Source organism: Microcebus murinus, chromosome 6, assembly GCF_040939455.1.
Source record: "Microcebus murinus isolate Inina chromosome 6, M.murinus_Inina_mat1.0, whole genome shotgun sequence".
NCBI classification, from domain to species: domain Eukaryota; kingdom Metazoa; phylum Chordata; class Mammalia; order Primates; family Cheirogaleidae; genus Microcebus; species Microcebus murinus.
The window spans coordinates 88,342,302-88,357,115 of record NC_134109.1 but is presented as its reverse complement, the minus strand read 5'-3'; the positions used below and the strand labels follow the sequence as shown (position 1 = coordinate 88,357,115).

The following is a 14,814-nucleotide window of genomic DNA, read 5'->3' as shown; positions in this document are numbered from 1 at the left end:
TGGCAAGTAAGTTGGTTGAGTACAATAGCATAAATGCTGTAATAGGGAATATATAGCATACAATGGGAACATATAAGAGTTGTGTGTGTGTTAGGGGAGGGGATAGTTTTTGAAAGAAAGGACTTATAGCTTGAGTCCTGATTATGGACATCTGAAGGGCAAAGAAAGGAGTCTAGGAGAAGTGACTAGAGGTAAGACTGGAAAGATTAGATGGGATCAGATTCTAAGGTATTTGGACTTGTTTATAAGAGCAGCAAGAGCCACTGAAGGTTTTTTGTTTTTGTTTTTGATACAGGGTCTTGCTCTGTTGCCCAGGCTATAGTGTAGTGGCATCATCATAGCTTACTGCAGACTCGAACTTCTGGGCTCAAGAAATCCTCCTGCCTCAGGCTCCTGAGTACCTGGAACTACAGGCACAAGCCATCATACCCAACTAAATTTGCCATTTTTTTTTTTTTTTTGAGACAGAGTCTCACTTTGTTGCCTAGGCTAGAGTGAGTGCCGTGGCGTCAGCCTAACTCACAGCATCCTCAAACTCCTGGGCTCAAGCGATCCTCTGCCTCAGCCTCCCAAGTAGCTGGGACTACAGGCATGCGCCACCATGCCTGGCTAATTTTTTCTATATATTAGTTAGCCAATTAATTTCTTTCTATTTATAGTAGAGACAGGGTATCACTCTTGCTCAGGCTGGTTTCGAACTCCTGACCTCGAGCAATCCGCCTTGGCCTCCCAGAGTGCTAGGATTACAGACGTGAGCCACCGCGCCCGGCCCAAGTAACAATTTTCACGTCCTTGGGGTGACACCACCCGCTTTGAGGTTGAGAATGCCTATACTGGACTGAGAGCTAAGAATGCAAGAGTTTTTACAGTACCATGTCTTTTCATTGTTTCATTCACATAGCACTTTGCTTAGTTCATTTAACAGAGTATAGTAGTAAATGTTGAATTGAATTGTGGTAAATAATTGGGCAAGACAGAGAGGAACATGAATATGTGATCCAATGAGATTGCAAAATAGACATGCCATTGACCAAAGTGGAAACAGAGCTCCTTTGGAAAGGAAATATAAGAAAAAGAGCATTTAATAAATATTTTCTGAAACACTGAATTTATTGATCTTGTTATCACTGATCATTGACTATGACTGTTTCTGATATATTCTTAGGCACTCAATGCTTTTTATTATTTTTTTAGAGAGGAGGTCTGAGGCCTTGCTATGTTGCCCAGGCTGGACTGGGATGGGTATTCACAGGGACAATCCCACTATTGCTCCACGTGGGAATTTTGATCTGATCCATTTCTGACCTGGGCCAGTTCACCTCTCCTTAAGAAACCTGGTGGACCCCTGCTCCTGGGAGGTCACCAAATTGATGCTGAACTTAGTGCAGACACCTGATCAGCATAACACATTACAGCCCAGAACTCCTGGGCTCAGGCAATCCTCCCACCCCAGCCTTCCACGTAGCTGGGACTACAGGTGCATGTCAACACACCTGGCTCAATGCATATTTTTTGAATGAATAAATTCATTCTCCAGAATTGATTGCTGGTTGAAAGTCAGCATGAGCTTCAAGGCTGTCTGACTACCTGAAAATTAAGGAATTTATTTTGATTTAAGTTCGATTAAAGATAAATCCTGTTCCCTATTTCCAACTCAACTAAATGCTCCAATTTACCAAATAATTCTGGTTAAGAGCCTTCTTGTTTCCTTTCTACATCATCCAAGTAAGGGGTGAAGCATTTGTGGGTACAAAAAGGTCAGAGTTGCAAAGTCCAAAGGAAACAAAGTACTCTAATCTTCTATTTCTATTTTCCCAGTTTGTCTCCACCTTCTAGATTATAAATTCCTAAAGGCAGGAAGTGTGTAGGCCCAACCGAAATCTAGAAGATAAACATTTATTGAATGCATGTATAAATTAGTCAAGATCCCTGCCCTAAGGGGCTGACAATCTTGGATGACACATATATCATTTAATATAACATACTTAAACCTTGGTCCTGCTGGACCTGCCAGATGGGGAAGGAAAACACAATACGAGAAGATTATTCACAAGTGTAGTCAAAGCTTGTTAGAAAAAACGGTGGATCAGTTTTTTTGAAGATCCCACTTCAGTGAAATGATTGTCATAACATTTGAGAGGTAATAATTATGCTGAATGACCCAGGTCCTCCCCCATGCATACTGTACATAAAATGCCAGTATATAAAACTTTAGTATGTACAGACTTATCTGTAGTGACAGAAAGTAGATCTGTAGTTGCTAAGAGATGTGATGGGGAAGGACAGGGTGGACAAATTACAAACAGCAGAGAGTAACTTGCGAGTGAATATATTCACTACCTTGATTTTGGTGATTTCATGGGTGTATACATATGTCAAAATGTATCAATCACATTTAAAAATGTGCACGTTGTCAATTGTTCAGTAAAGTTGTCTTTTAAAAACAGATAAGATAGAATCCGATCATAGAGGGTCAGATTGAGGAACTCCTTAAGTCTTTGGGGGCAGAAAGACTACGTGTATAAAGCTATGTTTTAAGAAAATTAAACTGACTGTCGTCTTCCGAGTAGATAGAGGAGAATAACGTTTAGTAAACTGTTGCTAATAGCCAAACCTGGGCTGGCGTGAGAGCAAACGAAATGGACAGAGGAAAAGGCATGTATTAGACCTAGGGAACAACTTCCAGTCTTTGGTTCAGAAGGTTTGTGGTGTATGCGTGTCTGTGGGCGATGTCTATCTCTGAAGGGAAAAGAATGGTCCTACAGTTACAAGAAGAAGGATTTTTACTGGCAGCAACAGGAGAGGCTAGAGGAGGAACATGATTTGGGGTAAGAAGATGACTTTGCACTTCGGACGACGAGACAGTAATATTTAAAGGCGCTGAGACACGGAGAGGGGGTTGGGAACTAGTCTGCTTGAGCTTGCAGGCAGAGGCCAGGCCCGGCTAGCGGAGGTGAGACCACGCCACAACTCCGCGCGGGATCCGGACGCCTGGAACCTTAGTCCTCAACCGCTGCTTCCTCAAGTTCCACTCCTGGAGCTGAGGCAGATGTCTGTGCCAGCCCCGCCTAGGTATCCAGCGGAGACCTGGGGAGAACACCTCCGGGGAAAGCGGGGGTGGCAGGGGCGGGGGCGCTCGTGCCCGGCGCGTGCGCGCCGGCGCCCAGGGAGGCGGCCTGGAAGCGAGGGAGCGCGCGCCCTTCACGTGACCCGGCCCGCGGGCGGCGACGCACACGACGCGCCTCTCACGTGGTCTGTCTCCAGCCCCGTCGCCGGCGGAGGCGGGCGCGGGCGCGTCCCTGTGGCCAGTCACCCGGAGGAGTTGGTCGCACAATTATGAAAGACTCGGTTTCTGCTGCTAGCGCCGGAGCTGAGTTAGTTCTGAGAGGGTTTCCCTGGGCTGTCCTTGTGCGGCGGCCCCTACTGCCGCCTCCGGAGACGCTTCCCGATAGATGGCTACAGGCCGCGGAGGAGGAGGAGGTGGAGTTGCTGCCCTTCCGGAGTCCGCCCCGTGAGGAGAATGGTACTGGACCCACGCAGGCCCGGGCGGGGAGTGGTTCTGGGGGTTGCAGGTGGGGACGGGCAGGACCTGGCAGGCAGGCGGTGTGGGGGAAGCCACGTTTTAGGGGGCGAAGGAACCCCGACTTGCCTTGAGGCTTCCGGATTTGTCCTGGCGGGACGGTAGTGCAGTTCGCTCCGGGGTGCGGGGTGGTAACAAGTAGCGAATCTGGCGCGACAGCTTGTCGCGGGAATCCCCTGACCGGAGACCTGGCTCCACCAGGAGGGCCTCTTGAGGCGGCAGGGGCGCGAGCCGGGGACTGCCTGGCCGGCCTGAGCTGGGCTGCGCCGAGCGGCCGCAGCGCGCCAGCCGCAGCGCGCTGCCTTCAGGCTCCGCATCTCCTGGGAGCGCGGTCCTCCTGGCGCCAGTTGCTGGCAGATAAGGGAGCCAAATGCTCTCTGCTCAAGTTCAACACGGAAAAAAAAGAGGGAGGGCTGAAGGGGTACAGAAAAGGGGTAGAGGACACGCATTTGGAGCTGTGCCCTGTTTGCTGCGCAGCGGATACTCTACAGGTACATTTTCTTTTTGGAGCCGAAGGGGAAGGATTTGACAGTATTGACGGCAGATCTGGTTTGAAGTAGCAAGGATTAAGGGGGGACTAAGGCGATGTAATGTCAAGATTTAATCGAACTACTTTATCCGGTGCCCCAGAGAAGGGTTGGTCGTGTTTTAAACCTAAAGGTGGAATGGAGAGAGAGAGAGGCGGTGCATTGCAGCTTTTGATAAGAGTTTTTTGTAAGGGCCAGAAACCAAACTTGAAGATTTTTTTTCCCCAAAAAAAGTTATTTAGATCAAGGACACGAAGAGCAGGGTAGGTATTTCTGGCCAGTACTTCAGTTTGATAGGCTCTGTGCAAACAACTCTCCCTCTACTGGAGGCTGGCAGGTTTACTTTTCTCTAGAAGCTAGTTCAAGTGCCATACAAAACTGAAGTAAGAGTTTTACTTGTACGACAAATGTAGTTATACTTTGGATAGTGAATCTTCCACCATTTTACACCTTTGGTAATGTAAAGTCAATAAAAACTTCATTTTATCATCTTCATAATTTTAAACAGAAGAGTTTCAGTCCCTCTACTGGCACTACATTTTTAAAAATTATTTATTTATTTTTTAAGAATTAGAGACCGGGTCTAGCTGTGTTGCCGGGCTGAACTTGAACTCCTGGGCTCAAGCAAGTAGTTGGGATTACAGGCGCTCACCACTGCAACCAGCCTAACCTGGTTTTTTGAATTTTTTTTGTTTTCTTTTTTTTTAATAAAGGGGTGGGGAGTTTTGAGGAGGGGTGCTCAGTTGCCTTTTTTGATTTTGTTGAGACAGAGTCTCTGTTGCCCCGGATAGAGTGTAGTGGTGTCATTGTAGCTCACTACAACCTCCAACTCATGCGCTCTGAGCAATCCTTCTGCTTCAGCCTCCTGGGTAATCTGGGGCTGCAGGCTTACACCATGACTCCTGGGTGGTTTTTTGCCTCCCATCCCCACCTTTTTGTAGGGATGGAGTCTGGCTCTTGCCCAACCTGGTCTTGAACTCCTGACTTAAAGTGATTCTCCTGCCCTGGCCTCCCAGAGTGCTAGGATTATAGGCGTGAGCCACCTCACCCAGCCTAAATTTTTGAATTTATTGCTTAAATGGATTAAGGGAATCTGTTTGGGGAGGGGAAGTTGAATCAAAGTGCTTTGTTTTAAAAAACCAAGCCATTAATACTGACAATTCAGTGATACGTCATTTTCCTTTTTAGATGGTAAATATCACATATTTGAACATATTATTTAAATATTTAAAAGAAAAATTCTCAGATACATTAGAATATGGAAGTGAATGAAGATGCATCATTTTCAAAGACATTCATCACTTCCTAATGTTTGATTAGAGCAATAGACTTTTCTTTTCTTTTTTTTTTTTTTTTAGAGAAGACTCTCACTCTGTTGCCTAGGCTAGAGTGCCATGGCGTCAGCCTAGCTCACAGCAACCTCACATTCCCCGGCTCAAGCGATCTTGCTGCCTCAGCCTCCCAAGTAGCTGGGACTACAGGCATGTGCCACCATGCTCGGCTAATTTTTTCTATATATTTTTAGTTGGCCAATTAATTTCTTTTTATTTTTAGTAGAGACAGCGTCTTGCTCTGGATTCTCTGGCTCAGGCTGTTTTTCTAACTCCTGACCTTGAGCTATCCTCCCGCCTGGGCCTCCCTCCCAGAGTGCTTGATTACTGGTGTGAGCCATCGCACCCTGCCAGACTTCTTTGTTTCTATTGAAAGTCTGTAATTTCTTAGCCTTACCTCAGGTATCCTTCTCAAATCTAGCCTCTTACCTTAATTAGTCTTGTTCTCTACATACTTGAAACAGCTTTCACAAATTAAGGTGTGGTCCAGGTTTCTGCTGCCTTTCCACTTATGGCCAGTCTTTTTCATAGCATATACACTCCCCCAGACAATATATTTGTCTACATAAATCGTGTACCACTCTTGGCACATAGTCTGAATTAAGTATTGATTGGACATCCTGTTAACAAACCTGTTGATTCAACAAGGAGAAATTCTCACTTTAAAATTTGAGATTAGGAGTCTGGTTTTAGTTTTAACACTAAGAACTTGATTGTTGTTGAATTGTGTGATTTTCATTACAATTTCCATTAAATTTTTAGGGTAACCTAAAACTGGGGTACTTTTTTTGTACTTTATTTTATTTTATTTTTTTACACTAACAAACCTTGCTTTAAGCTAAAACTGGGGTTCTTTATTCAATAATAACTTGTTCAGCTTCCTCAATTTTTAGGTAAACATTGACCTAAAAGTTCACATAAGTGTATTGCCTTTACACTGCATAATTCCTACCGTGAACTATTATTTAAGGTGTTTGCTTCTGGTAATCACTTTCTACTTCAACGCTAAGAACATATACAAATTTTCTGTGTTTTAAAAAGCTGTAAAATGCATCAGCTAACTGACTAAAAAACAATACAAAACAAACAAAATACAAGAAACAAGTTAGAAAACTGGAGCAGAATTAAATTTTGTAAAGATTATCTATCTTGGCTACTGGAAAATCTATTTTTTTTTTTTTTTGAGACAGTCTCTCTTTGCTCTTTGTTGCCCAGGCTAGAGTGAGTGCTGTGGCATCAGCCTAGCTCACAGCAGCCTCAAACTCCTGGGCTCAAGCAATCCTCCTGCCTCAGCCTCCCGAGTAGCTGGGACTACAGGCATATGCTACCATACCCAGCTAATTTTTTCTATATATATTAGTTGGCCAATTAATTTCTTTCTATTTATAGTAGAGACAGGGTCTCACTCTTGCTCAGGCTGGTTTCGAACTCCTGAGCTCAAGCAATCCGCCCGCCTCTGCTGGGATTACAGGCGTGAGCCACTGTGCCTGGCCTGGAAAATCTTTTTATTCATTTGCAATCACTTATTTAGTGATATTTTCCAAGCACCATGATAGGCACTGGAGAGCCAAAGAAGTGTTAGACAAGTGTACATTCACATAGTTCACATTCTAATTATTTATTTAAAAAAACTACTGTCTAATGGAAGATGCATAGTTTACTTTGTAAAATAAACATTTAATATCTACCATGTTCCAGGCACTGTGATACTTAATAGCCTTGAGGCGCAATGTGTTAATATTTATGCAAAAAATAAAAGGATACTGTAATACTATTGTGTGGATTATTGTGAAAGTGTAGGATAGTCAGGGAGAGAGAAAGGAAAATCTGGGTAGGCTTGGAGAAGAGTTAATGGTTAGTCTTGTAGAATTAATAAGAATGAGAATTAACTTAGATATAGAAGGGGTATTGAATCATTGTTTTAGTCTAAGGGAAATGACCTTTAGAAGAAAAGAGCATCTTTAGTTTCTTCTGGGGACTACTACGTATAATACTGTACATAGTTTGGAATGAATAAAGTATAAGATGATAAGGGGCACTGGGGGGAATATTATAAAGATAGGCAAGTCAGGTTGTGGTCTCTCATGCTTATAGTCCTAGCAACTGGAGAGGCTGAGGTAGAAGGATTGCATAAGCCTAGAAGTTTGAGGCTACAGTAAGCTCCAGCTTTGGTGATAGAGCGAGAGCCCATCTCATAACAAACAAAGAGAGGCAAGGACCAGATTTCAGAAAGTAATGTATGTCATGTAGAGGGTTCGGGTTTTATTTTGGAGATATTGGGAACCCACTTAAGGAAATAATATGAGGGTGAATTGGTGTGTGGTTAAACCAAAAAGAGAAAGACTTATGAGAGGAGGCTGTTGCAAGACTCTGACAAATTTTGTGGGGCTGAAATAAAGAATTAAAAGAAAGAAAGAACAGAATAAGGTGTTTAGGAGTTAGAATTTTCAGAACTTGGACACTTTTTTGGAGTAATGGCTCTAAATTTGTACGTGTAAATGTTGATAGTAACTAGGCATAAAATGAAAATGTGTGATAATTGGAGTTATTACTTGAAATATGCAGATGTAATATTTGAAAGCAATACTTAAAATATGCATTTTAAAACATTTTTAAATGAAGATCTATTGAAGCAAGCACTTGCAAAATTTAAGTTGGAGAGTTATTTCTATATTTTGATCTAATGCTTTGATATTCTCTCTTAACATTCTAAAATGAGGGGTTTCCAACATAAAAAGATACATAGTAAAATGAAAATATCCATTGACCAGTTTCAACAGTTTCAAGCATGTGAATTTTGTCTCTTCTTTTATCCCTCCCATTTCCCCTCAACTGGGCAATTTTAAAGCAAATCCCAGACATATATCATCTATAGATATTTTATTGTGTGTATGTCTAAAAAGATAAGGACTCATTATAACCACAGTATTATTAGCACACCTAAACATTAGGTGTTAGTCTTAATTAAATATTTAGCATATTTCCCTTATTGTCTCTTGTTTTACTTATTTGATTTGGATGAATCAGGATCCAAAGAATTCTGCATATAGTATTTGGTTGATAATTTTCAGTCTCTAGCCCCCTTTTGTTTTTTGGTTGTTGTTCATGTCATTTCCTGTTTATTTGTTCAAAAAACCTGATTATTCACTTACCTTGTAGAATTTCCCAGAGTTTGTATTTTGTTGAATGCATTCCTATAGTGTCATGTAACATGTTTCTTGTCTGTATTTCCTATGAACTAGTGCTTAATCTAAAGACTTGATCAGGCCGGGTGTGGTGGCTCACGCCTGTAATCCTAGCACTTTGGGAGGCCAAGGCGGGAGGATCGCTCAAGGTCAGGAGTTTGAAACCAACCTGAGCAAGAGTGAGACCCCGTCTCTACTAAAAATAGACGGAAATTAATTGGCCAACTAATATATATAGAAAATATTAGCTGGGCATGGTGGCGCATGCCTGTAGTCCCAGCTACTTGGGAGGCTGAGGCAGCAGGATTGCTTGAGCCCAGGAGTTTGAGGTTGCTGTGAGCTAGGCTGATGCCAGGGCACTCAGTCTAGCCTGGGCAACAGAGTGAGACTCTGACTCAAAATAAATAAATAAATAAATAAAGACTTGATCAGATTCTAGTTTCATGTTTTGGCAATACTCATAGGTAGTTCTATGTACTTTCTGTTGCATTACATTAAGAGGCACATGTCCTCTAGCAGTTTTTACTTTTCTCTTCTCTTCTTTCTTCCTTTCCTTTCCTTTCCTTTTTTTTTTTTTGATATTAAGGGTTGGCCGGGCGTGGTGGCTCACGAGGCCTGTAATCCTAGCACTCTGGGAGGCCTAGGCTGGCGGATTGCTCGAGGTCAGGAGTTCAAAACCAGCCTGAGCAAGAGCGAGACCCCGTCTCTACTATAAATAGAAAGAAATTAATTGGCCAACTAATATATATAGAAAAAATCAGCCGGACATAGTGGTGCATGCCTGTAGTCCCAGCTACTCGGGAGGCTGAGGCAGAAGGATTGCTTGAGCCCAGGAGTTTGAGGTTGCTGTGAGCTAGGCTGACGCCATGGCACTCACTCTAGCCTGGGCAACAGAGTGAGACTCTGTCTCAAAAAAAAAAAAAAAAAAAAAAAAAAAGGGTTGACCAGTGGGTTCCTGTTGTCAGCCACCTGATCTCTCAGTTGTGAAGTTCTCCATTGGTTATTCACATGTTAGTTTTAGTAGTAGTCTTTTAGTTTTTGCCATGGATCCATTATTTCATTCTGGGTGCTCTCTCTCCTTTCATTTTGGGGAACTTTTCAGCATAAGAGTAAATTGCACTTTGTTTTTTTGCGGGGAGGGTGGATGACTGTCTGTTACGTATCTGCTTTAAGTTTAGTGCCTGGAAGTACAATTCAGAGTGATTGAGATTAGTTTACAATTTAAACATTATTTGACTATGGGTATTTGAATTGAGTCATTTATGTGAATCAATGAGAAGAATTAGATGGGTGTCACTTTTAGATGGTACCCTGCAATTATTAGTTGTGAATTGGATCTCTTCTAGTTTATAAAAAATGATTGGTTCTGATTTAAATTAAGTTAGTACTTTTAGAGATTTTGTTAATTCTTTGGTTTAGTTCATTTTGGATTTAGAAAATTGCTATGGATTCTTTTAAACTGTTTTGAAGTGCATGTTTAGTTTTCTGACCATATAGAGAGGTTTTAGAATGCTGTTGAAGGAAATTTCGGTGTGTGGAGGTAAGCAATTTTTTGAAGTTGTAGACTTGACCTAAGCATCTTTGCCATGTCACAGGCTTATGAGCATCACTGTTACCTTCTGTGTTTGTAAAAGGCATATAATCTTTATTTGACTTCAGGAGTGATATTAGGATTAAAATCTGTGAAGCACTTCTTGTCCCTCTTACCATCATATAAATATGTTAATAACATAACACCTCAGTTGTCCAACTGCCAACTTCTGGAAACCTTAACCTTTGGAAACCCAGCTTCTCATGGAAAGTAAGAAAAAAGCTTTTGAGCCAAGTAATATCAGGAATATAGCAACCTTGAGACCAAAGTTCACTGTTAGAAAAATATGTGCAAAGTGAAATGTGACAGGATTAGTTTTCTACTTTCTGCTGACAATTTGGCAGTACACTGGAAATGATAGGGGGAAAGTTATCTGAGAAGATGACTATTACTATAAGGAGGAAACTGGAAAAATGTTAATTAGACTCGAAAGATAAGGCTGTATGTACCCTTTAGAACGTGAACCAATAGTTTTCCTAGTCTTTTAAGAGTAAAATTTACCATATCCAATACACAGAAGGTACTCTGGACTAAGAAAAGTATGTAATAGGCTTTAGATAGATTTTTATATTAACTAACATTGTATCAGCATTTAGCTGTGGCCATTGTTCTAAATGGTTTACATATATCATTTACATATATTAATACCTCAAGAAAGCTTTGTGAAATAAATAATCTTGTTTTCTATATTATTTATGTATAAAGAACAGAGGAGCGAAAATCACTCGCCAGAGGTCGCAAGGCTAGTAGGCAGTAGAGTAGGTGTTGACCTGCCAAACTATATAAACTTGAAGAAGGATTTTTGATATTCAGGGGCATGTGAGATCTCAAATGACAGGTATTATGTTAAGTAAAAAGTTAAGGTTATTTTATAAAATGTTTTAACTTAAAAAAATTTTTTTGTTATACCTTATTTTCTTCAAGTGATATGAAATCTGGTAGAATTTCCTTTACTACCAAATTTTTGTATATTAACCTTAGGACAGGTTATTCACAACTTGGTTGCATACATTTTATTTTGACAAAGTGCAGAGACTTACTACTCTGAGGGGATCCGTAGTAAATCGGAAAAAATCATTAACTAAATAGATTTCTGGGTGAGTGTCATTATTAAAAACTACAGAAACCTAACATGAATATATCAACAGAGTATCGTCACACTACTTGGGGATAGACAATAGGTTGGTACAGTTTGCTAACTGTATGAAGGTCCAAGTTTTCTAATAGAGAATGTTCTAATAGTTTTTTTAGATTTTTGTTTTTCAGATTAATTTCATGGGATCATCCGAAAACATTTCAGTGGCCATTGATGAATCATGTAATTCACAGATTCTATTGCTTTGGGGAAAGCAAGTTATTTTATTAGGGAATGAGGAACTAGGAATGAAAGTGATAAATTTGCATTGTGCTATTTGACTTCAAGTACATAATATTTTATTTTTATTTATTTATTTTTTTTGACACAGAGTCTCACTCTCTTGCCTGGGCTAGAGTGCTGTGGAATCAACCTAGCTCACAGCAACCTCACATTCCCAGGCTTAAGCAATCCTTCTGCCTTAGCCTCCCCTAGTAGCTGGGACTACAGGCATGCACCACCATGCCCGGCTAATTTTTTTCTATATATATTTAGTTGTCCAATTAATTTCTTTCTATTTTTAGTAGAGACGGGGTCTTGCTTTTGCTCAGGCTGGTTTTGAACTCCTGACCTTGAGCAATCCTCCCGCCTTGGCCTCCCAGAGTGCCAGGAATACAGGCGTGAGCCACCAGGCCCGGCCCAAGTACATAATATTTTAAAATAAACATATAATTTTGAGTTATTTGGTAACTTTTTTTAAATTATGGAATTCACATACATAAAAGTCTATAGATTATAATACAGCAGACACAGGTACCTACCACCTAGCTTAAATAAAATAATTATAGACAAAATCGAAGCCTCACATGTACCCAGTCAAAATCCCATTGTACCTTCTACTTCTGCAGACACAACTATCATTCTAAGTGTAATCTTTTTTTAATTATATTTTTATTTATTTTTTAATTATATTTTTATTAACTCTTACTACTCAGTGAACTAAATTTAGTTTTTATTGTTGCTTTACATGCTTTTGTAGTGTTGTTGCATAGAATACATATAATATATAGAGGGTTTTTTTTGTATTCCTAAATTATATATATGGAATTATGTATATCTCTTTATGGACCTTGTTCTTTTTTTTGAGACAGAGTCTCACTCTGTTGTCCAGGCTAGAGTGCCGTGGCATCAGTCTAGCTCACAGCAACCTCAAACTCCTGGGCTCAAGTAATCCTACTGCCTCAGCCTCCTAGAATAGCTAGGACTATAGGCATGTGCCACCATGCCCGACTAATTTTTATGTGTGTATATGTGTGTGTGTGTGTGTATGTATATATATATATATATACACACATTTTTTTTTTAGTTGTCCACCTAATTTCTTTCTATTTTTTTAGTAGAGATGGGGTCTCGCTCTTGCTCAGGCCGGTCTTGAACTCCTGAGCTCAAACTATCTGCCAGCCTCAGCCTCCCAGAGTGCTAGGATTACAGGTGGGAGCCACCACACCCGTCCTTCAATAGTATCTTTAAAACAGTCTCATAGGATTCACATCTGAAACATTATAGTATCTAATTATTAATTAAGAAATTGTGTATTATAAAAAAGGTAGTACTCTAGAGCCTGTAAGAATGCCAGAAGATCAAATATATTGGACTTTAATAGGGGAAGTCAGAGAGTGCCAGCCAATTTCAACATTTTGCTTTGGGCTAACCTTATTTTAGTTATTGTCTGTCATCCTTGACAAGCATGTTGACCGATGTACAAATTCATCACATAAGTCTGAATTTCTAGATGTCTAGTGTTATTGAATTTTTAAAAGTACATCCGTTTTATTAGTAGGCAATCCCCTCTTTAATTTGATTACCTTTCTTTGGAATATGAGTCACATTTTCCTGTTTCTTTCTATGTTTAGTAATTTTGAAGTAGATATTGGACATTGTGAGTGTTACCTTGTAGAGTCTGTGGTTTCTATTTATAGTCTGAAGAGTATAGGGTTTTTTTTTTAATTGTTACGGACTGAATGCTTGTGATCCCCAGAATTCATATGTTGAAGCCCTACCCTTCAAAGTGATGGTATTTGGAGATGAGGATTTTAAGAGATAATCGCCGATAGATGAGGTCATGAGGATGGGGCCCTCGTCTGATGTAGTATTAGTGCCCTTAGAAGAAGAGATACCAGAGAGCTTGTTCATGCTCTCTCTGCCATGAAGACGTGGTTTGTGGGCAGCTATCTTAGAGCCCTCACCAAACACTGAAACTTGCTGGCACTTTGGTCTTGAACTTCCACTCTCCAGAACTGTGAGAAAATAAATTTTAGTTGTTGTGCCACCAAGTCTGTGGTATTTCTTTTGGCAGTCTGAGCAGACTAAGAAATGTTAACAGGAGTTCAAGCTGAAAGAAAAGGATATAGATTAGTAACATGAAAACATATGAAAGTATAAAACTTCACTAGTAAATGTAAGTAGATAGACAAATTAAGAATAATACTATAATGATGGCATGTAAATCATTTATAATTTTAGTGTGAAGGTTAAAATACAAAACCACTAAACATAATAGCAACAATAATTTCTTAAGGATACATAATATAAAAATATGTGAATTATGACACAGAAAATTTATTAGCTTAAAATAGCCTGTTAAAACTATGTTTTTTGTAACCACAAAACAAAACCTATAGTAGATACACAAAAGATAAAAAGTAAGGAATCAAAGAATACTACTAGAGAAAATCATTTAATGACAAAAGAAGACAGTGAGAGAGGAATAAAGGGACAAAAGATCTACTAAACAAACCAAAAAACAATTAACAAAATGGCAGTAATAAGTCCTTACATAATTACCTAGAATTGTAAATGGATTAAATTTTGCCATCAGGCCAGGCATAGTGACTCATGCCTGTAAATCCAGCACTTTAGGAGGCCAAGGCAGGAGGATTGCGTGAGGCCAGGAATTCAAGACCAGCCTGAGCAACATAGCAAGACACCATCTCTAGAGAAGTTAGTTGGGCATGGTGGTGCATGCCTGTAGTCCCAGCTACTTGAGAGGCTGAGGTAAGAGGATCACTTAAGCCCAGGAGTTTAAGGTTGCAGTGAGATATGATGATGCCTTGCACTCTAGCCTGGGCAAGAAAGCAAAAAAAAAAAGCAACTATTTTTTTTGAGACAAGACTCTCACTCTCTTGCCTGGGCTAGAGTGCCATGGCGTCAGCCTCGCTCACAGCAACCTCAAACTCCTGGGCTCAAGTGATCCTCCTTGCCTCAGCCTTTCAAGTAGTTGGGACTACAGGCATGCGTCACCATGCCCGGCTAATTTTTTGTATATATTTTTTTAGTTGGCCAATTAATTTCTTTCTATTTTTAGCAGAGATGGGGTCTCGCTCTTGCTCAGTCTAGTTTCGAACTCCTGACCTAGAGCGATCCTCCCGCCTCAGCCTCCCAGAGAGCTAGGATTACAGGTGTAAGCCATTGTAAAAGCAACTCTTTTTTTTTTTTTTTTTTTTTTTTTTGAGACAGAGTCTCGCT

General features: G+C 40.4%; 1 protein-coding gene across 2 annotated transcripts in view; it reads left to right on the top strand.

The window, feature by feature from the left end:
• Positions 1-3,390: 3,390 nt before the first annotated feature.
• Positions 3,391-14,814, top strand: part of TRPM7 (transient receptor potential cation channel subfamily M member 7) — a 105,351-nt gene continuing 93,927 nt past the window's right edge. For both annotated transcript variants that reach the window (XM_076004361.1, XM_076004362.1), the window contains exon 1: positions 3,391-3,523. In XM_076004361.1, coding sequence (XP_075860476.1) covers positions 3,521-3,523 — 3 coding nt within the window. In that variant the 5' untranslated portion in view covers positions 3,391-3,520. The remainder of the gene's footprint in view (positions 3,524-14,814) is intronic.